The sequence below is a fragment of the Delphinapterus leucas genome, chromosome 19 (genome assembly GCF_059928025.1).
Source record: "Delphinapterus leucas isolate spDelLeu-1000000601 "Yukka" chromosome 19, BTC_Dleu_Yukka2, whole genome shotgun sequence".
NCBI classification, from domain to species: domain Eukaryota; kingdom Metazoa; phylum Chordata; class Mammalia; order Artiodactyla; family Monodontidae; genus Delphinapterus; species Delphinapterus leucas.
Window position 1 is genome coordinate 41383228 of NC_143147.1, and position 25117 is coordinate 41408344.

The following is a 25117-nucleotide window of genomic DNA, read 5'->3' on the forward strand; positions in this document are numbered from 1 at the left end:
CCAGGACTATTTATTAACCAAACTTTTTTTTTTTTTTCAGCCCAAGATAACTGTGTAACCAGGCCAAGTACATGATAGAAGAACACAAGAATGGATTTTCATCTCAAGAATACATAAGTTGGGGGAAGAAACTCAGCTTTTATTGTTAGAATTTGACAGTTTCAAACCCTTGTGGTGGTGGGATGACCATCATCATACAATATTCCATCTAGTAAAGTTTTAGGTGGCCAGTGACCTTGTCAATTAGGTCTACTGGTCCTGGCCCAATTCCTAGAACAGTTCGAGAGCCTGGTGCAATCTGAGTACGTCCTGCATCTTCGATTAAACTTACAGTCAGTCCCAGAATTTCTGCATGGGTCAATAATTCAACTAGAGTTTTTTCATCAGGAGCTCTGACCACCACTTTGGGCTGGCCACAGTTTTCCCATTGTTTGAGTAATTCAGGGTTTCTCCTTTGAATTTGCTTGTAGGCAGAAACAGCAGCATGAGAGCACTGGGCAGCCACTTTCCCTTTTCCCATCTTTAAGTCACTTCGAACCACAAGAATCATTTTGTACTCCCCACCCTCTCCTAAGATGCTTGCTTCTGTTCCGGTGTCAGTGTCTGTCTCGCTCACCGAGCTCTTGGGGATCATTCTAAAGCGTTCTCGGAGTCTCCAGCCCAGGCACATGCCACAAGCAATGCCGGCAGCCATGCTGAGTGCACCAGGATTAGTCAAATATTCCATAACCAAGGGTTTGGAGAGCATCTGAAAGGAAAAGAAAGTTGTCACTATCTAGCAGTGGAAAGTTACAGGCTTATCGGATAAAACATTCTGACAGTATATAAGCAGCAATATTTTAATTCATCCAGAAAAAAGGCAAAATATGTTTTGGATCTTAGGCATGTACTATTTTTTTCTCCCGTGTACTAGAAAAGGTTCAAGAATACAGGTGAAGCAGTTTAGGCCATTTTGAATCTCAATGTGAGGAGTACATCTCTTTCTTGGATACAACAAAGCTCCGTTCCTCAATTTTTGCTAAGTCTTGTGGAGAAAGGAAATGTTTTTACCAAGATGCCTAAAGGATCTAGAGAAACCAAGATTAACTCACTCTTTCTGGAATATAGTGAGTGCTTATTTACTTGTGTCTTCGTACTGCATTAATTCTTAATGGGGATGGTACCAACCCCTCAGAGAAGTTCCTGGTTGTCACAACAACGGGCCTGGAGTGAGGTGCGCTGCTGACATTTACTAGACCTTGGCATGGAATGCTAAAAGCCTTACACGTGAAGATTTGTCCCACTGGACATTACTGTAGATGAAAAACTATTAATGTCTGAGAGTAGAACCCAATTTCATTTTGCATACGAACACAAAGTATTTTCTGCATAGTTTTAACACACTCAATTTACCAGTAGTATAACTATCATATAAATCAAAGGAAGATAATCCTTTATCCTTATTATGTTAGAAATTCCTATTACCCCAGCAAAGCTGTTCATGGTATTTGAATCATCAATAAAGCACTTATATCAGTCTACATTTGAGGCTGTTGGATTCATGACGCTTCAGCGTATAGGCACAAACAGTCATCAGTTTCTTCTAGTGGAATAAATAGTATCTAAGCATTTATACATTGAAATACACGGGGCCATCATGTTTGTAGAACTTACAAGTGGTGCCCTTGGAATTGTACAGTGCATAATCTGTGTGGCATAGATGGCAGTCCTGGAAATACATATTTTACCATGAAGTTCTTTTTTATTCTCTTTTTTGTTAAAATTAGAACGTATTAATGTTTTTGAAATTATATGGTAGGCAAAGTATGCAATGTTATCAAATATTTTAAAATGAGAATATAGGGAATCAAACTTTTTTGAGATGTAATTCACATACTATAAAATTCACCTTTTTAGCATACAATTCAGTGTTTTTTAATATATCTACAATGTTGTACAACCATCACCACTATCTAATTCCACAACATTTTCACTGCCCCAAAAAGAAACCCCTACACCCATTAGTAGTCCCTTCCCATTTCTCCCTCACCCAGTCTCTGGTAACCACTAATCTACTTTGTCTTTATGGATTTGCCTATTCTGGACATTCATATAAATCAAACCATACAATATGTGGCCTTTTGTTTCAGGCTTCCATCATCCAGCATGATATTTTCAAGGTTCACCCACACTGTAGCATGTATCAATACTTCCTTTTTTTTTTTTTAATTTATTTGTTTTTGGCTGTGTTGGGTCTTCGTTTCTGCGCGAGGGCTTCCTCTAGTTGCGGCAAGCAGGGGCCACTCTTCATCGCGGTGCGCGGGCCTCTCACTGTCGCGGCCTCTCATTGCGGAGCACAGGCTCCAGACGCGCAGCCTCAGTAGTTGTGGCTCACGGGCCCAGTTGCTCTGCAGCATGTGGGATCCTCCCAGACCAGGGCTCGAACCCGTGTCTCCTGCATTGGCAGGCAGATTCTCAACCACTGCGCCACCAAGGAAGCCCCTTCATTCCTTTTTTTACTGATGAGTAATATTCCATTGTATGGGTATACCACATATTATTTATCTCTTCATCAGTTGATGGACATCTGGGTTGTTTCTACCTTTTGGCTACTATGAATAATGCTGCTATAAATACAAGTTTTTGTGTGGACATTTGTTTTCATTTGTCTTGGGCTTATACCTAGAAGTCTAACTGCTGGGTCATATAGCAACTCTGTAACTTTGAGGACCTGCCAAACTATTATCTAAAATGGCTATATCATTTTACATTCCTTGCAAGTGACTTTATTTTTTAAAAAACTGTGTGTTGGGCCTGGTAGGGTTGAGAGCGCTTCTCTAGTGCCTTATGACTGAAGTCTCTAATTCAGAAACAAAAAAACCAATGCCTTTGCAAACAGATCTTCATATAAGTCATGCCTGTCTCCAGATCTCAAAGAAGGATTGGGAGGATTATGAGATAAATTGGGCTAACAGACCTTCAGTAATTGTTAGAGAATGATGGAGTACACTTAATATCTGAAGGAAAAGAAAATGACTATAAATTCTTTTGTCTCCAAACTATAAAAATATAATTTAACACATTACACTGCTATACTATGTATCTTGCTTTTCTAAGTCAAACGTACAGTTAATAAAAAAGTGAAACAACCCAATATCCCCACATTTGCAATCTCAAATTCAAACCCTGCTCTCCCCAGAACAAAACTAATTTCCCTGAAATTGCTACTTAATGTTATAAAACCTGTATCTCCACTTCCTTGGAGTCCATTAGAATCCTTTACTATTCAGTTACTTTCTGAACACCTACCAAAAAATCTCTGCATTTTATAGTAGTTCATGCATCTCCTTCTCTAGTTGGATCCTGTCTGGAGCTACCTTTTTTTTTTTTAAATGGTTCAATTTCTCCATATCCTCACTAACACTTGTTATTTTCTTTCTTTCTTTCTTCTTTAAAATTTATTTTTTTTTGGCTGGGTTGGGTCTTCGTTGCTGCGCACGGGCTTCCTCTAGTTGCGCGAGCAGGGGGCTACTCTTCACTGTGGTGCATAGGCTTCTCATTGCGGTGGCTTCTCTATGTTGTGGAGCATGGGCTCTAGGTGCGTGGGCATCAGCAGTTGTAGCACACGGGATCAGTAGTTGTGGCTCGTGGGCTCTAGAGCGCAGGCTCAGTAGCTGTGGTGCACGGGCTTAGGTGCTCCGCGGCGTGTGGGATCTTCCCGGACCAGGGCTTGAACCCGTGTCCCCTGCATTGGCAGGCGGATTCTTAACCACTGCACCACCAAGGAAGTCCCTGGAGCTGCCTTCTTAAATGGCCAACTTTTACAGATACAGAGGCAGGAATACCAGGACAATGTGGTGAGGAACGTATTTCCAGAAGCTGATAGCACTCTGAGACAGTCCATTAGTTTTGGGAAAAAACTAATGTGGGGTAGTTGTGGGGCAGAAGCCAGTTTGAGGCGGGGTCAAGAAAGAGAAACAAAGTGAAAGCAAAGCAGAAAGAAAAAGCAACAGATACAAGGGGCTGTGAAGAAAAAGGAAAGGTTTTTTTTCCCCTCTTAGGATGGAAAGATGAGTATACACAAATGTTGAACATATTTAAATGTTAATGGATGGACCCACAGAAAAGGTAGGTAGATGCTCAAGATAGGGAAAGAATAATTAATAATACAAAGCAGTAGGTGGGAGGCACCTAAGTCCCTGTGAAGAGATTTGGTCTTGGAAAGAAGGGACACCTTTCCCAATGTGACAGGTTTAGATGCAGGTAGGGCTGTGGATTTGGAAGCAGGAAATTGTTTCTTGGAGGGAGTTATTTTGTACAAAAGTCAAAGTTGAGAAGAGGAAGACTGAAATAAAAGTTACAGCAAAACACAGCAGGATTGCAGAGGAACATTGAAAACATGGTTAGGATTAGTAATGATTTTATAACGGTACCATACCTACCAGTTATGATCTTCTCCAGCAGTACTTAGCAGCCTGAGTATAGGTAAAAATATAGAAGAGATGACTTCATACTTCACAGAGAAAATAGAAGCCAGAAGACTAAAACCACATAATCTCTGCCTCCAAACATATAAACTAAATGTGCTGCACCTATATTCTTCCTTCATCCTCCCCATCTACGACAGATACTTGGATTTATCCAAGTTTGAATTCTACGAAGAGTAAGCACCAAGACAAGGGGCATAAGGGAATGTTTGAAATGATAAGCCATGAAATCCACATTCCTATAAAATGATTTAAGGACAGGAAGGTGACAGAGGATATGCACATGCTATTAAGAAAAGGTATGATGGAAGTAAGCTGGAAAGGCAGATGGCTGTGGTTAGAGAGAGATGTCTGGGGTTTTGAGTTTGGAAATGGAACATTATAACGTGATGGAAAGTCCCGAGTGAAGCTACAGAAATAGGTTATCTGAATTATAGTCAGAAGTGTGTCATTAAGCTCATCTGCTTTCTTAATTCTTTTATTTTTATGATATATTGCCTCCTTCCTCCCACAAATATTAACTGGTTCTGCTCTAGGATCTGGGGGAATACAGGAGCACACAAAGGAGAAAAAGTCCCTTCTCTCATGGAGCTTACGTTCTGGTAGTGGTTTAGAGATGACTCAGTCCTAATTTTGAATTTCTTTCATTTTATTTTAAGAAAACTTCATGTTGTCATAGCTCAAAGCTTCAATGGTACTTTGAATGTATTGTGTCATTTGATCCACATAACTGTAAGAAGTTAGCATTAATTCTATATATTGAAAATGAGGAAACTGAGGCAAAGAGAAGTTAAAAAAAACCCAAACGTTTGCTGACTTCCTATGTACCAGACACATACCTTGTGAGACTAGGAATACGGTGAACAATACAGGCCACTGCCAGTTGTTCAGAGATGAGTGGAGGAGAAGACAAATAATTACATGGCTGGTAAATGTTATGAAAAGGAATTAGGGAGAACTTCCTTGGTGGTCCAGTGGTTAAGAATCTGCCTTCCAGGACTTCCCTGGTGGTGCAGTGGTTAAGAATCTGCCTGCCAATGCAGGGGACATGGGTTCGATCCCTGGTCCGGGAAGATCCGACATGCCAAGGAGCAACTATGCCCGTGTGCCACAACTACTGAGCCTGTGCTCTAGAGCCCTTGAGCCACAGCTCCTGAGCCCACGCACCACAACCACTGAAGCCCATGCACCTAGAGCCCGTGCTCCACAACAAGAGAAGCCACCACAATGAGAAGCCCGCGCACGGCAATGGAGAGGAGCCCCTGCTCACCGCAACTAGAGAAAGCTGGCGTGCAGCAACGAAGACCCAACGCAGCCAAAAAACAAAAAAACTAACAAAAAAAGAGTCTGCCTTCTAATGCAGGGGACACAGGTTCGATACTTGGTTGGGGAACTAAGATCCCACATGCTGCGGGGCAACTAAGCCTGCGTGCTGCAACTACTGAGCCCACGTGCCGCAACTACAGAGCTTACGTGCTCTGGAGCCCACATACTATAACTAGAGAGCCTGTGAGCCGCAACTACTGAGCCCTTGTGCCACAACTAGAGAGCCCGTGCATAACAACTACAGAGAAGCCCGTGTGCCGCAACGAAGAACCTGCGCACTGCAATGAAAGATCCCACGTGCCGCAACTAAGACCTGACACAGCCATAAATAAATAAATACATACATAAATACATTTTTTTAAAAAAAAGGTGTTGGGGAGTACATAAAGTGCTTTAGCTCAGTGTAGGAGGTCAGGGAAGGCCTCGTCGAAGAAATATTTAAAATGCAACAAAGGATCAGTGAGAAGATAGAAGGATGGAAGATCATTTCAGGCAGAAAGAACACCAAGTGGGCAGGCCAGAGGAGAGAAATACAATATGTCAAATGACCTGAAAGCAGTCCAGACTGCTGGAAGATGGAGAGAAAGAGCTGCAGAGAACAAAGTGAGAAAGAAGGGCAGATCACAGAAGGCCTTGTAAGCCATGTTAGATGGTTTGGAATTTACCCTAAGGACAATGAGAAGCTGCTGCAGGGAAATGATTTTTGTTTTCTAAGAGATCACCTGGGACTTCAGTATAAAGAATGAATTAAAAAAAAAAAAAAAAAAGAATGAATTAGAAGCTGGTAAGAACAGATACAGGGGATTGATCAGGAGGCTGCTATAATGTAATCATAGTAACAGTTAATAATTGCTAAATTAGGTTTTATATTAGGTGTACATTAGGTATTGACACTCTACATGAATTGTCTCCTTCAATGTTCCCAACAGTCCTTTAAGGTAAATACAGGTTATCCCCATTTTTTCAGATGTGAAAATTGGGGTACAGAGAATATAAGTAGCTCACCCAAGTTCACGAAGCTAGTAAATAGTAGCCTGACTCCAGAGCCTGTGTTCTTAACACTACTCTGTTGCCTTTCCCAGTAGTCTAGATGAGATGACAGTCACTCAGAGAAGAGTAGTGACAATGGGAAAGGAAAGAAGTGGCTGAGGCACACCTGTATGATTTGGTTACTCACTGGAAGTCTGATGATAAAAGAAAGGGAGAAGTTTAGAATGACACCTAGATTTGAACAAGTGGAGATTGCAGCTCTTTCTCTCCATCTATTTATTGATGAAGGGATTCTGGTGAAAGAGAAGGTTTGAAAGTAAAAGATACTAAAATCAGTTTTAGATATATTACGTCTGGCTTGACCAAAAGACATCCTGGTTGAGATGTCCAGGAAAAAAAAAAAGATATATCATTTAAGAGGTCAGAAGATAAGCTTAGGCTAGAAATACATATTTAAAAGAAATTAATATATAACTGAGATTACTGACGTGATGAAAGTGGGTAAGGCCACTGGGGCAAGTATATCGAGGGAAGAAATGGCTAAACAGAACCCTGAGGAAACAAGCATTTAGGGATAAAAGGAGAATGACAAGGAATGACCATCATAAATGGTTAAGTCATCAGCACCTAGTTTCAGTCCTCTTTCACTGGTGTGCCTAAAATGGTGACAGGGCTGTACTGACACGGTACTTTAAGGCTCTAGATGCCTTTGCAGCCACAAAAAAAGAAAATAAAATTTAATTCTTACTAGAACCCACATTATCTCATAATGCATCTATCATTTAGTTACTACATGATGCTTACATATCAGCAGGACTTCTCTCTGATAATCTAACAACCAGACTACAAATAGAACAAATATTCAATTATATATATATATAAAAATATATATATCTATACACACACACACACACTCACAAACTTCTATGTCAAGAATTAGAAGGATTCTCTGCACCAATTTCTAGGTTGCAAAATAACCAAATATCCCACATACCAGACTCAGGTACTATCTGGAGAAAGGAACTACACATGAGTATATGTTGAACATACTCGTCTAAAAGGTCATGATGGAAAGTTTCTCATTTTCTCAACTTTATTTAAAAACAGATATACCAGTAAGAGTCATCATAAACAGAAAGCAGAAAAAGTTCCAGAAATAACCAAGCTTGTTTATCACTTCTGTCCCATATCTTATGAGGTCTCTAATTCTAAAATGTTGAAATTAATACTAGCATCTCTATTCTTTACGAAGTTCTAATCTCCTATCAGCCTGATCAGATCAACATCTAACTCCTGTAAAAAGTGTTTCAGCCTGTCCCCTTTTCTGCATATCTATTATAAACATGTATAATAAACCCAGTGCTTGAGACTAAGGTAAAAATAACTATCTTAGTCTCATAGACAATCCCGGGCAATGACGGCACTGCCAAAAGAACATGTCCTATAAAACCCTCCTCTTGGTGCCTTCTAATTTCTCAGCCAGATTAAACCTCTTTCACCAATGCTCATGATTCCATTACCTTCTGAGGCATGCTACCCCCATTTATCCTGTTCCACTGGCTATTGCTCCTTGGCCTTTTCCAACCTAAAAAATCCTTCCTCTTTGACCCTTAAACCACTGCCTCACTTTTCCTCTTCCCTTCATCTCTAAACTTCTTCAGTTACCTGTCTCCCTTCCCCACTCAACTGAAACTGCTAAGGAATCAGATACTAGTTAATTGCCAAACGCAGCTGCCTCTTTTTAGGCCTCATCTTGAGTTTTCTGCACCACTCACTGACAACTTTTCTTTAAGCTTTCTTCCCTTGAATTCTTTAACCCAACATTCACCCTATTATCATCCTATCTTTCTGATACCTTTCTTCCAGTCTCTTTTTCTGGTTGTATGTCCTCTGTTGTCTCCTGCTGTATGTATTATCCAAGCTTACACATTTGGGCCTCTTTTCAGTCTGTACCTACGTTGTCCTATACAGCAACCATTAGCCAAACGTAGTCATTTAAACTTAAAACTAAATGAAAATTCAGTTCTTCAGTTACATTTAACCATATTTCAAGTGCTCAACAGCTCAACAGCTTAAAAGTGGCTAGGTGCCACTCTATGAGTTAGCGAGATATGGAACATTTCTATGACTGCAGAAAGTTCTATTGGACAGTGCTGGTTTATATACTCTCTTTCCATTCAATCAATTAATCAATCAATATTTACTGAGGGCCTATTGTGCACAGTTCTGGACCCTGGAGAAGCGCACTGAACAATCTAGTAGGAGGAGATAGACAATAAATAGTTTGTGAAATGAAAAATCTCACTCATTCCTGAATTAACAAATGCTGAGGATTCCTAGAGCGTCTCCCTGGGCACCACACTTGAACTTCCAACTTCTGCTAGATTTTACCACTTAGATGTCTATGAAGTGGTCTAAACTGTGTCCTACACTGAACTCAGTATCTTCCCTTCCCTCTCAAACTTCCTGTAATCTTTCCATATTTGGTTCACTTGTGCCCTAGTTCATCCTAGTCCATCTGCCATTATAATTAATTGTACTTCTAAAGCACAAATCTGATCCTGTAATTTCTCTGCTCGAAAATCACTGGATAAAAGCCTAAGGAATAAGGAAACCAAGTCCCCCTAAAACTGAGTCCCTTACCGAGTTTATGATTAATCTCTCTATCCAAAACTTTATCCTGTTTCTTGTCCACGGTGACCTCAACCCTGCACTAACTGAATACTAACCAACCAGAGTTGATGACTAAAATTGTCAATAACACTGTCAATACACTAAAACTGGTGTTGTAGATATCATCTACCACTCAGGTTGTTTCTCCAGGGCAAGATGAGCTAACAGACCTCGAGCCATAGACCACCTGGCCAGAGAATCATAAACCAGAGACATCCTGACTCCTGAAACTACAATTAAGGAAAGTCACAGAAATGTTACAAGATGATTAATTCCAGCCTCTTTGTTCTTCCCCTTTAAAAAAACCCCTAACTCAAACACCAAGTTGGAGTGGATTTGAAGCTTGTCTCCCACTCCCTTGCTTGGGGCCCTGCAATAAAGACTGTGCTTTCTTTCACCACAACCCGGTGTTAGTACCCTTTGGGTACCCGTTTGCTACCCGTTGGGTGAGTGGACCCAAGTTCGGTGGGGTAACAATAAAACATAAATCCCTTTGCAGGAATTCAAAGAACCACGCAATTTGGTTTCAACCTACTTTATCCTCCTCTCCTGCTACACAGTGTACTTATTCAGCCACACCAAATGACTAGGTATTTTCAAGCAGCAATCTCTCCCTGAAATAATTTTCTCCAATTAAACACACAAAAAATCCTCTTCACCCATGAAGGTGTAGTTCAAACCAAACCTGTCTCTTAAGTCTTTACCACCCCCCAGTCAGTTTTAATTATTTACTTTCCAGAGCCGCTGTAACAATAACACATAACCACTGTAGAGCATAATTCTCAACGTCTAGTACAGTGCCTGGGATTGTTAACGTATTAAATACTCCTTTAGACATTATGTCTGTGTGACACAGGGAGGCAATTTTTCGATCATATTCTTGGAGGCCTTTTCTTTCCTCGTAGGACTCAACAACTTGCTACGCTGTGGGTACTCAATAAATACTCAGCAGAGTGTGAGGCCTGCTCGGTATTTTCTCACATTCGGAGCGAATCCATCAATGCTGCCTCAATGGAGGCGTTGCCTGGGAACTAGAAATTCTGGGTCCTTCCCCTCCCCAGCAGCTTGGTCCTTTCTTCCAAAAGACGACTGGCCGAACCGGAACAGTGGCTCCGGCAGCCACTGGGCGGAAGACAGTTTACGAAGGAGAAGATGAAAGGATAAGGGGGTGGTTATAAAATTAGATGGGAAGAAACATTCCAATTGGAGACAAAATGAAGAACATCCCCCTACCTGTGACAGGCTGACCTACCTAGAAAACCTCTCCTCCAACTCAGCTGCGGCTTCGCGTTCTTCACTTTTGGGTACGGACTCCCTTCTCTCGCGTGAGTTACCCCTTCCGGGGTTCCTTGACAACAAGTTCCGGATCAAGAACCGCGAAGAGAACAGTCATTCTTCCTTTCGCCCCGCCCACAAGTCCCTAACCCACACTCGAACTGAAATCCCGCGACTGTCAGCTGAGGGGGCCGAAAGGAGGGGGGAACGTTTTTCTTCTGGAGGCGGTCTCCCGGAGGGGAAACGGACCGGAAGTGACGTGAACTAGTTCCGGTTGGCCGGAGCCCTGGGGCGGGTGTGAGAGTCAGTCGTGAGCCGCTTCCAGGATCCGAGATCAGGAGATCCGGAGAAGCCGGAGTCAGAGCGGGTAGGTAAGTGAGAGCGGGGAATTGGGGACGGACGCCTGAGGCTATCCTCAGAGCTTGGCTTCTTCTGCACGTAGACGGTGCAGATCTAGGGCACCGTGATTTTGACTTCAAGCAGTGCTTTAGAGCGCTGCTGACTGTCTCAGTCTGGCAGTAGATTATTTGGGACACCTCCCCGTGGTTGGCCACCCGTACTGGACTCCCAACCATTCCCTCTCATCGCGGCGAACTTGGAAGCCGTTCTGAGCTTCTGTAGAGTACCCATCTCCTCTTCCTCTCTGGGTGTCTAGGACCTTAGAGTAAACGAGGAAGGTCTTCCTTGCTGATGACCAAGCTGTTTCTCAGCATTTGTCAGTTGGTTTCTTGCCCTCCCCCACCCCGCCAACCACTAGCACATGATTCTGTTTTGTAACCATTTCTAAACCAAATTCAGACGTGCAAGTGCCTTCTAAAGTGTTGGTGGCCAAGGGAATGGGGCCTTCCCTCCGTAGATCTCTTGCAGAGGACCTTCACGTTATTTCCCACTACTTTCATGAAGAATAGCGTTCTCTGCCTTTTCCAAATCCCTGACCCCCTGAATTTCTTTACAGTGGAGGTATTTGCAATAAAACATGAAGGTTAGCTTAATCTCTAAACTTTCAGTAAGCCATATGTGACCCTGTGTCACGCTGCTTAAGATTATTTGTGACCTCCAGTAAGTTTTGCACTGTTGCCTTTTGTTTTCCTGCAAATTCATGCAAAACTCTCATATAGGCTCTGGCACTGTTTACCTGTCTTGATAACATAGCTCCTTTTCCTAACTTCAGTGTCTTTCAGTTCTCCTTTGGGGCTTGTCAGAAATTCTGTAGACAGATTGCACTGATCCTTTGGAGAAGTTCGTACAAGTATTTCTAATGTTGTAATGATAGAGAATTTAATGTTCTGCTACTACCTATTAATTGTATTATCATTAGCCCTGATTTTAGTTGTGTATTCTTAGCATAAATGATGATAGTAAGAAACTGCTATTTACTAGGCAACATTTTATGCATTATAGATTATTTTTTTTATTGACCTTTGGAAGAGGTGGTGGTACCCAGACAAATGTGGCCAATTTGTGTAGGTGTGAAATGACTCTACAGTAGAAATCTTTTATATTTTACTTATTTGCCTGTGTTATTTTAAAACACTGTAGCATTTTTTTTTCCTTTGAGGAATATATGCTACTTGATTAATATAGTTTAATTCCTTGATTCACAGTCCAGAATAACCAAGTTTCTGAAATACTTCAGTAAATGTTTTAATACCTTTTAGCAATTTAATGCTTTATAGCTAGTTTAATCAATTTGTTGTTTATTTACATATTGTTCTTAATTTTGAGTTAGAAATTTTTTTCACACTTGTCTTTGAAGCGAGGCAAAAAATTTTTGAAATGTGGAATTATATAAATTAGATGTTATTATTTTTAACAGCTGGTAGATTTGCTTTTTTACTTTATAACTGCCACACCTGGTCTTATATTCTTTTTGTTCAGTCCAGTTATCCAGGGACTGATTATCCAAACTTTCTCACTTTCCAACTTCTTCCTGCCTTTGGCTTGAATTACCAGTTTTTAGGATTGCAAATATCATTAAACTTTAAATCAGAAGACCTAGATTGGAATCTTGGCTCCAACACTTATTGAGCATAGGTTGGCAAGTTACCTAACTTTCTGAGCTGATCTGAATTGTGTTGATTAAAGTACTGCTCATTTCATAGGATTTTTACAGTGATGAAGGGAGATAGTAAATGTGAAATCACTATGTAAATGAAAATATGGTGATATTGTCATTTTACTCTGAAAGCAGGAAATATATCAGTGCAGAATACTGTTACTTTGCATCATTTCAAAATTTGATGTTTTATATGAAGTGTGTTATTTATCTGAAATTTGTCACACACTTTTCTGAGATGATCTTTGCCCTCCTTTTGAACGCAATAAAAGCTAATCAGGAATAGTTTGAAACTGTAATCCACTGTATTAGTCACCTTGGTTTATAAGTAGGTGACTTCAGAATGAGTTTAGTTTTGCATTTGGGAGTTTAAATTTGATCCTTTTTGGCCATCAGGTATTGTTACTTAAGAATTTCCAAGTGCAGAGGAAGTTGAACTTTTGGGTGCTTACATATAGTTAACTAAAGCCTTACTTACTTATATTATTTCACTGAAACCTATTGAAAGCAATATTTAGAATTAGAAGCAACCTCTGTGAACACAGAGTTAGATTCTTCTCATCTAACAGAGGAGAAAATTAGGGCCCAGAAACAATCAGTAATTGGCTTGCCTGAGGTCATATGGCTTAGGTAGCACCAGAGCCTGAACTGGAAATGAGGTCCCAAGTGTTCTTTCTTTCTGCTAAGGTTGTCTCCAGGCATCTTTATTTGGTTTCGCAGTATTTCCTGGTTTGCATGAAAATGGTTTTCTTATGTATTAAAGGGATCTATATGTGTATGTATATTTTTTTCCCTTTTTACCTGATTTTCAGTCTTGTAAATTCTAGGAAAACAAAAACTATGCTTGGCAAAATTTGTGGTGGAATGGAATAAGGATAGAAAAAAGTTAGTTCTGTTCTTCAGAATAGTTATTCTGAGTTCATGCTTCATTACTATCAGGTATCAAGGTGTCTTCTTTCTGGCAAGTGGAAAAGACAGAGGATCTTTGTAACACATGTCTCTACTGAGTGAGTGTCATTGCTAATGAGTAGGAGGAAACTATAATAATTTCTTTGCTCCTGATAAAAAATTTTCCCAAGCTGTTTGTAATTTTAATATAATTATTTCATTCTAGGTAAATAGCCACTGTAGAAGAGTTTATTTTTTGTCTTGGTGAGAATCCTTTTGCTTCCACTGATTTCACAAAACTTGTTTAGTCTCTGACTATAATTTAAAGAGTTTGTCAGTATTCCAGGAATAAAAAAATCTTCTTAGTAGGTCACTGTGGTGTTTTCTCTTGTTCTAGAGGTTCATTAATAAAACCTTGGTCTTTATAGATTTTCCTGGAAGGACTACATAGATAGTGTTAAGAGCCTAGGCTATGAATTTAGATTGCCTTAGTTCAAATTCCAGGTCTACTACTGTGCAACCCTTGGGCTAGTCTAGTTACTTAACCTCTTATTATCTCAGTTTCCTCCTAGATATTGAAGTTAGTACACACCTTTATTGTTAGGGTTAAGTGAATAGATTTAAGTAAAGCATTTAGAACAGTGCCTGGCATATAGTTAACCATGATTGTTATGTCGTCATTATCATGTGGCCTACTGAGCAGTTACTAAGAACTTTTTCCAGCCCTCTTTCGAAAGCATATCTTTGTGTTCCTGCTCACTCGATTATTGTTTGCTCATTATTAATGAAGTTTCAGTAAATATATATATGTATATATTCACATTTCGTGAATGTTTTACAACATATGCGGGATTCTTAACCAAATGAGTCATTCTTGTAGGCCATTATCTCAACCTTTTTGTGTTATTAACAGTTTACATTATATGTGTAAGCCACAACACAGAATTTGAGAATTGAAATTTGGGGGTTTGATATTTAACAATGTCTTCTAGCACTTACTTTCTTTGCATGAGCAGATTATTTTGCAGTGATATCTATTGTCATATTTATCTGTTTATTCATCCAATCAGTGAACAAACATCTTGTGTCTTAAGCCTTTTACCAGGTTCTGGGAAAAACAGTGGGAAACAAAAACTAATAGATATTTTAGTTAGGAGCCTGACAGAGAGAAAAAAAAATACAAAAATGAAAGAATAAGGGCTTCCATGGTGGTGCAGTGGTTGGGAGTCCGCCTGCTGATGCAGGGGACACGGGTTCGTGCCCTGGTCTGGGAGGATCCCACATGCCGCGGAGCGGCTGGGCCCATGAGCCATGGCTGTTGAGCCTGCGCGTCCGGAGCCTGTGCTCCACAACGGGAGAGGCCACAACAGTGAGAGGCCTGCATACCGCAGAAAAAAAAAAAAAAAAAAAAAAGGAAGAATAAGCACAGTGTCATAAATGTTATGAAGGAAACAATCAAGGGTCTGAGACAGATTTAATATGGATATGTGCTTGTTTAAGACTCTAGTATCGTACACCTAGAATATAGTGACATGAGATGAGATAAGAAACATTCATGGTCCAAGTTATGTAGAACTTTGCAGGCCATGAAAATGAGTTTGGATTTGATTTTGAGTGTAATTAGGAAGTCATTCTACAGTTACAAGTAGGAGAGTAGTATGATTTATAAGTAGTTTACTCTTGCTCATGTGTGAAGGATGAATTGAAGGGGACAAGAGTAGAAATGGAGAGAGACGTTAGGAGTCCATTGAGTAGTCCAAGCGAGAGATGAAAATGGCCTGGACCAGAGTGGTGGCAAAAAGGTGGAGAGCAGTGGGTGGATACTACATATATCTGGAACAGGATTGGTCCTGGATTAGATGTGAGGTGTAAGGGATTGAGAAGAGTCAAGGATGGCTGTGCCTCTGGATTCAGTAACTTGGTGGATGGTTGTGCCAAGTAGTGGGAGAGGGAAGGTTTTGGGAGGGCCAGGTTTGTTACAGGAAGAGGGCTGGGGAGGGAGAAAAAAGCGCGTGTTGAATTTGAGGTGCCTGGGAATCATCTAAGTGCTGCTATTAGGTGTTCCAATCTAGAGGTCAGGACGAAAAATACAAATTCAAGCTAGTATTTTAAACCGTGCAGCTAGATAAGTCACTTGGGGGAAACAGGGAAGAGGAGAGGTCCCAGGTCAGGTAAAAGAGAGCTGGCAAAGGAGACTAAGGAGTGTTTAAAGAAAGAATGATGGGGTACACAGAACTCATAAAAGTGGTTCCACCTAGAGAGTACTAGACAGATGAGGGACAGAGGGGAGCAAGATTTTTCATTTTTTAAAAATTTTATATTTTAGAGCATGCGGAAGTCTTTGCTTATTCAGAATTCTCTTAAGTAATGGTCAGGTCTGTCAAATGCCACTCTCTGGTCTATATGAGGAGAGAATAAAGTCCAGTAAGGTTGAATTGGTTGATCTGACTAGCTACTTCTAACCTCATCATTGTTGGTTTTTTTTTTTTGCGGTACGCGGGCCTCTCACTGTTGTGGCCTCTCCCGTTGCGGAGCACAGGCTCCGGATGCACAGGCTCAGTGGCCATGGCTCACGGGCCTAGCCACTCCACGGCATGTGGGATCTTCCCGGACCGGGGCACGAACCCGTGTCCCCTGCATCGGCAGGCGGACTCTCAACCACTGCGCCACCAGGGAAGCCCTAAACTCATCATTTGAGTCTGGTTCCTTCCAGAAACTTTAAGGTCACCACATTTGAAAAGCGTTTAATCAAGCAAATATACAAGATTCTTCTGCTCCTTATAAGTTTTTAAGATCTATTTAGAGGAGATTTTATTTTTTTATACATATTTTTCAATTTTTACTTTAATTATAGGAAGTTGCAGAGATAGTACAGAGTATGATTGGTAGCTGTATGATAATTGCATGTTTAGTTGTTTTTTTTTTTTGAGGGGGGCCCCGCACCACGTGGCATGCGGATGTGGGATCTTAGTTCCCCAACCAGGGATCGAACCTGGGCCCTTGGCAATGAGAACATGGAGTCCTAACTACTGGACTGCCAGGGGATTCCCTAGAGGAGCTTTTAGTACTGCTTCTATGGGGCAGAGGAATTTTCTTTAATTTTTAAAAATAATCAGAGAGTATCTATAGTATTTCTATATCTATGAAACTGTAAGTTTTAGAAACTTAAGTGTTTGAATTTATCAATAACCTTAATAACTATTGGTAAGTGGAACATGCCAGACAGACTCCTGCCTCAAAGTCTTTGCACTTTTTTTTTTCTTTCCCTACAGTGCTCTTCCCCATATTTTTCCATGGTCCTTTTCTAATGTCAGATTCTCAGATAAAGCTTCTCTATCCACCCTGTTAAATATTGTGCACAAACACATACATATGCACACATACCAAATTTCTTTATTTTTCATTTGTAGTACTTACTACTATCTGATAATATGTTTGAATATTTGTCTGTTTACTGCTGTGTCTCTAGCATCTCACACTGTGCCTGGCACATAGTATGTACTCAGTAAATATTTGTTAAATGAGTAAATGAAAAATTTATTTTCACAGCTGTGTAATATTTCATTGTACCTTAATTTATTTATCTGTTTTCCTGACAGTGGACATTTGAGTAGTTTATAGCTTTTGCTATTAAGACCAATGTTGCTAAAAATATTATTGTACATATTGGCTCTTCACATGTGCAAGAGGTTCTTTTGGCTATGTACCTAGGCATAGAATTCTAACAAGGGTATGCCAGTATTCAGCTTTACAAGTTGTTTCCCAAACTCTGCTATTGTCGTCCTTCCTAATTCTTGCCAAAGAATGCATGTAAAGAGTGATGTAGTGGATTATAGATTCTTCTCATCGTCGTATGCATACCCCTCTGCAATATGATTTTACTTCTAGAGTCTCTTATTCCATCCCTTGACTCTGTACTTGGCTTTGTGACTTGCTCTGGCCAAAGGGACATCAGCAAGTGTGACACAAGGAGAGACTTGAAAAGCACTTGTACATTGGGGTCCTGTCTTCTCTTACTGCTCTTTTGAACCCAGAGCCCACCATGTGGGAAAAGCCCAGGCTAACGTACTGGGGCATAGAGGACTAGCTGGACCAAAACAAGGCATCTCAGCTCAGACCTGCCTAGCTTAAGAGCCAAGCTAGCCCAGAGCAGAACTGCCCAACCTAATTCACAGAATCATGAAAAATTCTAAATGATTTTTTAAGTTGTTAAGTTTTGGAGTTACGTTGTTAAACATAGCAAAAGATAATGGATATACAACACTGTAAATTAACTATACTCCAATAAAAATTTACCAAAAAAAGATAATGGATACAAATGATACCTCATTGTGATCTTGGTTTATATTTTTAGGATGTCAGTGAGGTCAAGTAGATCCTCTGCTGTGAAATACCTCTTCATGTCTTTTGCCTGTTTTAGTTTTGTAGGATTATTTGTCTTTTTCTTAATAATTTAAAATTATTATCTGCCTACTAGTCCTTTTCGGTTATATCTTTCTGTGGTTTGTCTTCTCACTTAAGATATCTTGTGATGAATTTAAATTTTAATTTCAATGTTGTCCAATTTATCAGTCTTTTTCTTTATGGTCAGCTCTTGCGTATGTCTCAAGAAATCCTTTCCTACCCCAAGGCAGAAAGGCATTTATGTTTTCTTCTGAAAGTTTTGCTTCTTGACTTTTAAATCTTCAGCCCATTTGGAATTAAATTTTGTGTGTGGTTCAAAGTAGGGATCCAGATTTTCTTTTCTTTTATGGATAATCAGTTTGAACCCCACTGATCTATCTTGCCATCTAGGTCATATAGAGTTCCAAATGTACAAGAATCTTTTGAGAAGCGACGTTTTCTGTTTCTTGGTCAGTTTGTCTATCGCCATACCTATAAAACACATCTTCATTATTTATTACTCTAACATATGTACAGAGAGATAGATATACTCTGGGTTCGAGAACTTTGTCAGATACGTGTATTGCAAGTATTTTCTCTCATTCTGTGGCTTACCTTTTTTTTTCTTAACAATGTGTTTCAAAGAGCAAAAGTTTTAAAATTTGTTAAAGTCCAGTTTATACATTTTTTTCTCTTATGGTGCATGCTTTTTAAATCCTAAGAAATATTTGTCTACCCCAAGATCACCAAGATTTTTCCTGTGTTGTTTTGGGTTTTTTTTTTTCTGGAAGCTTTATGGTTTTAGTTCTTGCATTTAGATCTGTGATCCATTTCAAATCAGGTGTTACATATGAGAGAGGGTCAATGCTCACTTTTTTCACAAGAATGTTCAGTTGAAGTAGACATTCCTTTCACCATTAAATTGCCTTGTACTTTTGTAGAAAAGTAATTGACCCTATGTATGTGGGTCTGTTTCTGTATTATCTGTTCTGTTCCATTGATCTGTATCTATCCTTTTGCCAAAACCACACTGTCATGATTATGTAGCTTTAAAGTAAAGCAAGACTTGAAATCAATTAGTGCAAGTCTTACACCTCTATTCTTTATCCAAATTGTTTTAGCTATTCTAAATTCTTTGCATTTCCATATAATTTTGAATCCATTTGTCACTTTCAATTTTTAAAAAAAGCCTGCTTGAGTTTTGGTTGAGATTGCATTAAAGCTATACATTAGTTTGAGGGAAATTGACATAGTAACAATATTGAGACTTCCAAATGATGAACATATGTATTTTCCTATTTATTTAGGCCCTCTGTGATTTCTTTAAAAAAATTTTTTTAGAATAGGTCTTGTATGTATTTTGTCAAATTTACCTCTAAGTCCCTCTCAGTACATGAACTTTTTTTTTTAGACCCACAGAATATTTTTATTGAATTTTTTTCTTTTTAACTGTATATCCTCCCCTTGGTATAGGTGAAAATCTAAATCTCATAAAAACAGTAGTTGAAAACAGAATTTTATATATATATATATATACACACACACACACACACACACATATTTATATACCTCAGAGATTGAATTGACAGTAAGCATAATTTTTCCTTAGAACCAAATGGATATATAAATCATATATGAATACCTAAGGATCATCTAAAGATGAGATATTCATGATTATTTCTAGGCCACATGCAGAACAAGTATATACATGTACAAGTATATACAAGTACAATATGTACATGTACAAGTATGTACATGTACAAGTATATTGTACAAGTACAATATGTACATGTACAAGTATATACATGTACAAGTATATACAAGTACAATATACAAGTATATTGTGACATCAATAAATACTTTCTGAATTAATGAAAACAAAAGATCTGGGCTTCCCTGGTGGCGCAGTAGGGCTTCGCTGGTGGCGCAGTGGTTGAGAGTCTGCCTGCCGATGCAGGGGACACAGGTTCGTGCCTCGGTCCGGGAAGATCCCACATGCCGTGGAGTGGCTGGGCCCGTGAGCCATGGCCGCTGAGCCTGCGCGTCCAGAGCCCGTGCTCCGCAGCGGGAGAGGCCACAACAGTGAGAGGCCCGCGTACTGGAAAAAAAAAAAAAAAAAAATCTCAGGAGGTTTGTGAGTCTTACAACATGTTGTCTTCAATATTTCTTTCGTTGTTTGCTAAGTGGACATAGAAATCTATTTAACATTATGTCCTTAGACTTCTGCCAAAAGCCTGTGTTGAAATGACCATGGAAGGAATATTTTGGCATCTTTCATAAAACTGCAATCTGGGGACTACATGAACTTTAAAAAAATTCAACTTTCTGTGTTTTCCAAGTATATAATAGAGTATTGATTTTGACCTTTAACCTGTGACCTTGCTAAAATTCACTTATTAGTTCTAGTAGTTCTGAGCATTTTTCAGTTTTCTCTTATTTTGACCCAAGTTATTTAGAACTGTGTGCATTAACTTCTAATTGTGTACAAATCTTATATTTTTGTTGCTAAAGTGTGACCTAATTTCTGGGTTGAGAATGTGGTCTGTGATGCCCATTGTTTGGAATTTGTTGTGACTTATTTCTTGGCTTAATTATGATAAGTGACTTATGAAAAAATATGTATTCGCTAATTGCCAGATGCTGAATTTTATACATATCCCCCCTATATTTTATTTCTTAATTTTATTGTTAAAATCTTCTATCTTATTGAATGTCTTGTTTTTGTTTGCTTGAAATATCAGTTATGAACAGTTGCTTTGAAATCTCCCAATATAATGTTGGATTTATTCATATATCTGTGTATCTTTATCTATTTTTATGTTGTAATTTTTTTTTCCCCCCGGTACGCGGGCCTCTCACTGTTGTGGCCTCTACCGTTGCGGAGAACAGGCTCCGGACGTGCAGGCTCAGCGGCCATGGCTCACGGGCCCAGCCGCTCTGCGGCACGTGGGATCTTACCGGACTGGGGCACGAACCCGTGTCCCCTGCATCGGCAGGCGGACTCTCAACCACTGCGCCACCAGGGAAGCCCCTATGTTGTAAATTTTGATGCTATATTATATTAGGTGAATTCAAATTTAGAATTGTTGTATCTTCCTGGTGAGTTGAACCTTTTATCATTGTTCTCTTTCCCTAATAATGACTTTTGTCTTTTTTTTATTTTCAACCTTTTTTAAAAATTTTATATATTTATTTATTTATTTATTTTTGGCTGCGGTGGGTCTTTGTTGCATGCGGGCTTTCTCTGGTTACGGTGAGCGGGGGCTACTCTTCGTTGAGGTGCACGGGCTTCTCACTGCGGTGGCTTCTCTTGTTGCAGAGCACGGGCTCTAGGCACTCGGGCTTCAGTAGCTGTGGCTCGCGGGCTCTAGAGCGCAGGCTCAGTAGTTGTGGCGCACGGGCTTAGTTGCTCCGCGGCATGTGGGATCTTCCTGGACCAGGGTTCGAACCCGTGTACCCCTGCATTGGCAGCAGGATTTTTAACCACTGCGCCACTAGGGAAGCCCACTACCTTAATTCTTGACCTTACTCTTACTCGCCCATCTTTTTGGTGAAAATGTTTTGCTAAAATTGCACTGGTTATGAAAAACTGAATGAACATTTAAGAAGTAGATTGAGAGAAAATGAAAAATGGGATTTTTCAAATTGTAATTTTACAAGTTATGCATTTTCCCTGTGAAAATAAAATCATGTTTTTACGCATAGGAACATAAGATATTTTTACATATTGAAAAGTGAGAGATGAAGAAACCTTCCCCCAAACCTATCAGACTTGCAAAAAGGGAGTCCCTAAAGTGTCTTCCAGGTTGTATCTTTTTAAAATTTGGATTTATTTTTTTTTATTTTTATTTTTTGTGGTACGCGGGCCTCTCACTGTTGTGGCCTCTCCCGTTGCGGGGCACAGGCTCCAGACGCGCAGGCCCAGCGGCCATGGCTCACAGGCCTAGCCGCTCCACGGCATGTGGGATCTTCCCGGACCTGGGCATGAACCCGTGTCCCCTGCATCGGCAGGTGGACTCTCAACCACTGCACCACCAGGGAAGCCCTAAAATTTGGATTTTTACTTAAAAGTTTATCTAATTAAAAGTTAGATCTGGAGCAGTGGCCTTTTTCAACAGTTAGACTATGATGAGTTGAGTATACTTTATACTTCACTTAATTAAGTTGAGGGACATTTTAGGCCAGAAAAATATACACTTATAACCTGCTAACCCATTATTAGGAGATTTATGGAGATTTTGAATTCTTTTGTTACCTAACTTGGGATTTTAACTTTTTAATTTCCCAAAGCTTTAGAAAGTTCAGAAAGATTCAAGGAATGTTTTTCATATATTCTCATTCAAATAATGACTTTTCAGAGAACACATTGTTAAACTGTTGCTACCATGTGATAGATACTCTCTGGCTCTCAAAGCCAGATGATCTGATAATCACTCTGATACTGTGCATGGTGTTGGAATTATCTTTGTCTTTATACTCCTGCACAAGCAGAAAACTATATCAAAACCTCACTGGTCAAGATATATTACTCTTCGCTTACAGTATTTATTTATTAAGTTTCCAAGCATAAATTGCAGTTTCTTAATGGTTTTATGGGAAATCTACAGCTATTTTGGAACAGTCTGTGACTCAATGTACTAAATAATCCAACCAAGGACACACACTCTGAAAGCAAGAAAGGTTACCGAAAGATATAATATTCTCAAGTTGGATATCTTTATATGCCTTGTATGATTGAGAAAGCTGACTTGATATTTTTGCAAGAAAGTAGAATCATATGGATGATTTTCTTTTTTTTTTAACATCTTTATTGGAGTATAATTGCTTTACAATGGTGTGTTAGTTTCTGCTTTATAACAAAGTGAATCAGCTATGCATATACATATGTTCCCATATCTCTTCCCTCTTGCGTTTCCCTCCCTGCCACCCTCCCTATCCCACCCCTCTAGGTGGTCACAAACCACCTAGCTGATCTCCCTGTGCTATGCAGCTGCATCCCACTAGCTATCTGTTTTACATTTGGTAGTGTATATATGTCCATGCCACTCTCTCACTTCATCCCAGCTTACCCTTCCCCCTCCCCATGTCCTCAAGTCCGTTTTCTACATCTGAGTCCTTATTCCTGTCCTGCCTCTTGGTTCATCGGAACCTTTTTTTTTTTTTAGATTCCATACATGATTTTCTTAAAAGGAAGTTTGTTCATTTTATTTTGGAATTCAGTGATGAAGAAAATTAGAATCAGTGGCTTCACTGTATTTTCTTTTTATTTTCATCTTGGTCAATTCTCCATTAACTCATATTACTCAGTGAATTGCCATTTTCATGTCATCCTTAAATGTTTTTTGTGTCGCTTTGGGGAACTCACAGTAATTTACTTTTACATTGATTTTGCATTACAAGGGTAGCTAATGTTTAAAATGAATGGAGTATTATAGTCTTAGCACACTGGATATACAGCCTACAAAGAACCTTTGTGAGCTGATTTTAGCAGTATTTTCTGAGCACTTCTGCCAGAAACAAACAAAAAAACTCCACATGTTTTAATATCAAACTTAGATTTTAAGTGCTTCAGCTGTATTTAAAATGTGCTAGTTACAGCCTTTTAAAGCATTTCTTGCATCTAGATATATCTTCACAATGAAAATAATTTGATGTTTGAGTTATGCTTCTTTTCTATTTCTGTCTTCTCATCCCATCCACATACCTATAGAGTTTATTTCAACAATTTCATTCTTAGAAACAAAACTAACTTGGATGCATGCTGTTCAAATTGATATTACAACAGTCTCACTACAGGGCTGCATTGAATGTCAAAATATGTCATGTGCTAGATTCCTTTTTGAAAAGATTTCAGTCTTTTAAACAGGCTAGTAATACTTTGGATCCATTCCCATATCTGACTCACACCGTTTAGTAACAAATTTCCAAAATTCATGCTACCTCATTAAACTGTGAAAAGTGGCTCTCCTTAAAAACGATTATTGCCTCTTACCCTACCTACATTGGCTAGAGCTTTTTTACCCTGTAATAATTTTTTTAATATAAATTTATTTATTTATTTTTGGCTGCGTTGGGTCGTCCTTGCTGTGCGTGGGCTTTCTCTAGTTGCAGCGAGCGGGGGCTACTCTTCGTTGCAGTGTGCAGGCTTCTCATTGCGGTGGCTTCTCTTGTTGCAGAGCATGGGCTCTAGGCCTGTGGGCTTCAGTAGTTGTGGCACACGGGCTCTAGAGCGCAGGCTCGGTAGTTGTTGCTCCGCGGCATGTGGGATCTTCCCAGACCAGGGATCGCCCCTGGGTCCCCTGCATTGGCAGGCGGATTCTTAACCACTGCGCCACCAGGGAAGTCCCTACCCTGTAATAATTTTTAACAGATTGTCCTTTTGGTACTTTTCAAACTGTTTGCATTGATGAAAAATAACTTATTTTTGTTATCCAACATAAACTAAGATTTTTCTGTGGATGCTTCTGTAGAAATCAGTTGTGCAGTCTCTTCTATAGTATAGAAATACAGAAAACAAGCGTCTGTAAGTGAACACTTGGGTAGTTTTGACTATGATTATTTTGGAAAATTGAGGCATTCATGGAAAGGGTGTGGAGAAGCTAACATTAAGTGCCTGCTATGTGCCAGACTCTGTGCAGGACAATTATGTATAATTGTTTTTTGAAGTAGAGAAAATAAATAACCGAGAGTCCCCCAAAGCAACACAAAAGACATTTAAGGATGGCATGAAAATAGGAATGGGGATATTTTACAAATAAACTCAAGTGCAGAGGCTTAAATTACTTACCCAAGGCTATGCAACTAGTAAGTGATGTTGGTAGGATTCTTTTAGCTCCAAAGAAGTTAAACTACTTTCAGGTGGGAAGGGGAACAGAATTAGAATAGCATGGATGCATTCAGTCTTGGAGTGTGGAGTACATGTGAAATGCTGCTTGCCCTGATTTGGCCCTCAAATAGACATATTGGCAGCTTTGGGACACTGAATTTATGTTCTCAGTTCTAGGTGCTGGAAGTCCAAAATTAAGGTGCTAGCTGTCTTCCTGGCTTGTACATGGCTGCC

General features: G+C 39.6%; 3 protein-coding genes across 6 annotated transcripts in view; 2 read left to right on the forward strand and 1 right to left on the reverse strand.

Annotated features, from left to right (window-relative positions):
• CLTC (clathrin heavy chain) overlaps nucleotides 1–750 on the forward strand; it is a 66379-nt gene extending 65629 nt beyond the window's left edge. The window contains exon 32 of the mRNA XM_022552574.3: nucleotides 41–750. Within this exon, the coding sequence (XP_022408282.1) occupies nucleotides 41–75 (35 nt within the window). The 3' untranslated portion in view covers nucleotides 76–750. The remainder of the gene's footprint in view (nucleotides 1–40) is intronic.
• Nucleotides 119–10914, reverse strand: PTRH2 (peptidyl-tRNA hydrolase 2). 3 transcript variants are annotated; one of them, XM_089900957.1, is made up of 3 exons: nucleotides 10708–10914; nucleotides 4422–4454; nucleotides 119–748 (listed from the first exon to the last, which is right to left on the reverse strand). In XM_089900957.1, exon 3 carries the CDS (start codon nucleotides 746–748, stop codon nucleotides 209–211), a length of 540 nt encoding a protein of 179 aa, XP_089757083.1. In that variant the 5' UTR covers nucleotides 4422–4454; nucleotides 10708–10914; the 3' UTR covers nucleotides 119–208. The 3 variants fall into 3 exon arrangements, with proteins under 3 accessions (XP_089757083.1, XP_030619010.1, XP_022408286.1); XM_030763150.2 differs by lacking the exon at nucleotides 4422–4454 and having other exon boundaries at nucleotides 10689–10914; XM_022552578.3 differs by lacking the exon at nucleotides 4422–4454 and having other exon boundaries at nucleotides 10708–10912.
• The window catches only part of VMP1 (vacuole membrane protein 1), a 129206-nt gene continuing 114693 nt past the window's right edge, over nucleotides 10605–25117 (forward strand). Inside the window, exon 1 of one of the 2 annotated variants that reach the window (XM_022552577.3) lies at nucleotides 10605–11097. The gene's annotated coding sequence lies outside the window, so the exon portion shown is untranslated. Of the gene's footprint in view, nucleotides 11102–25117 lie in introns of both variants that reach the window. The other variant, XM_022552576.3, reaches the window with a different exon arrangement.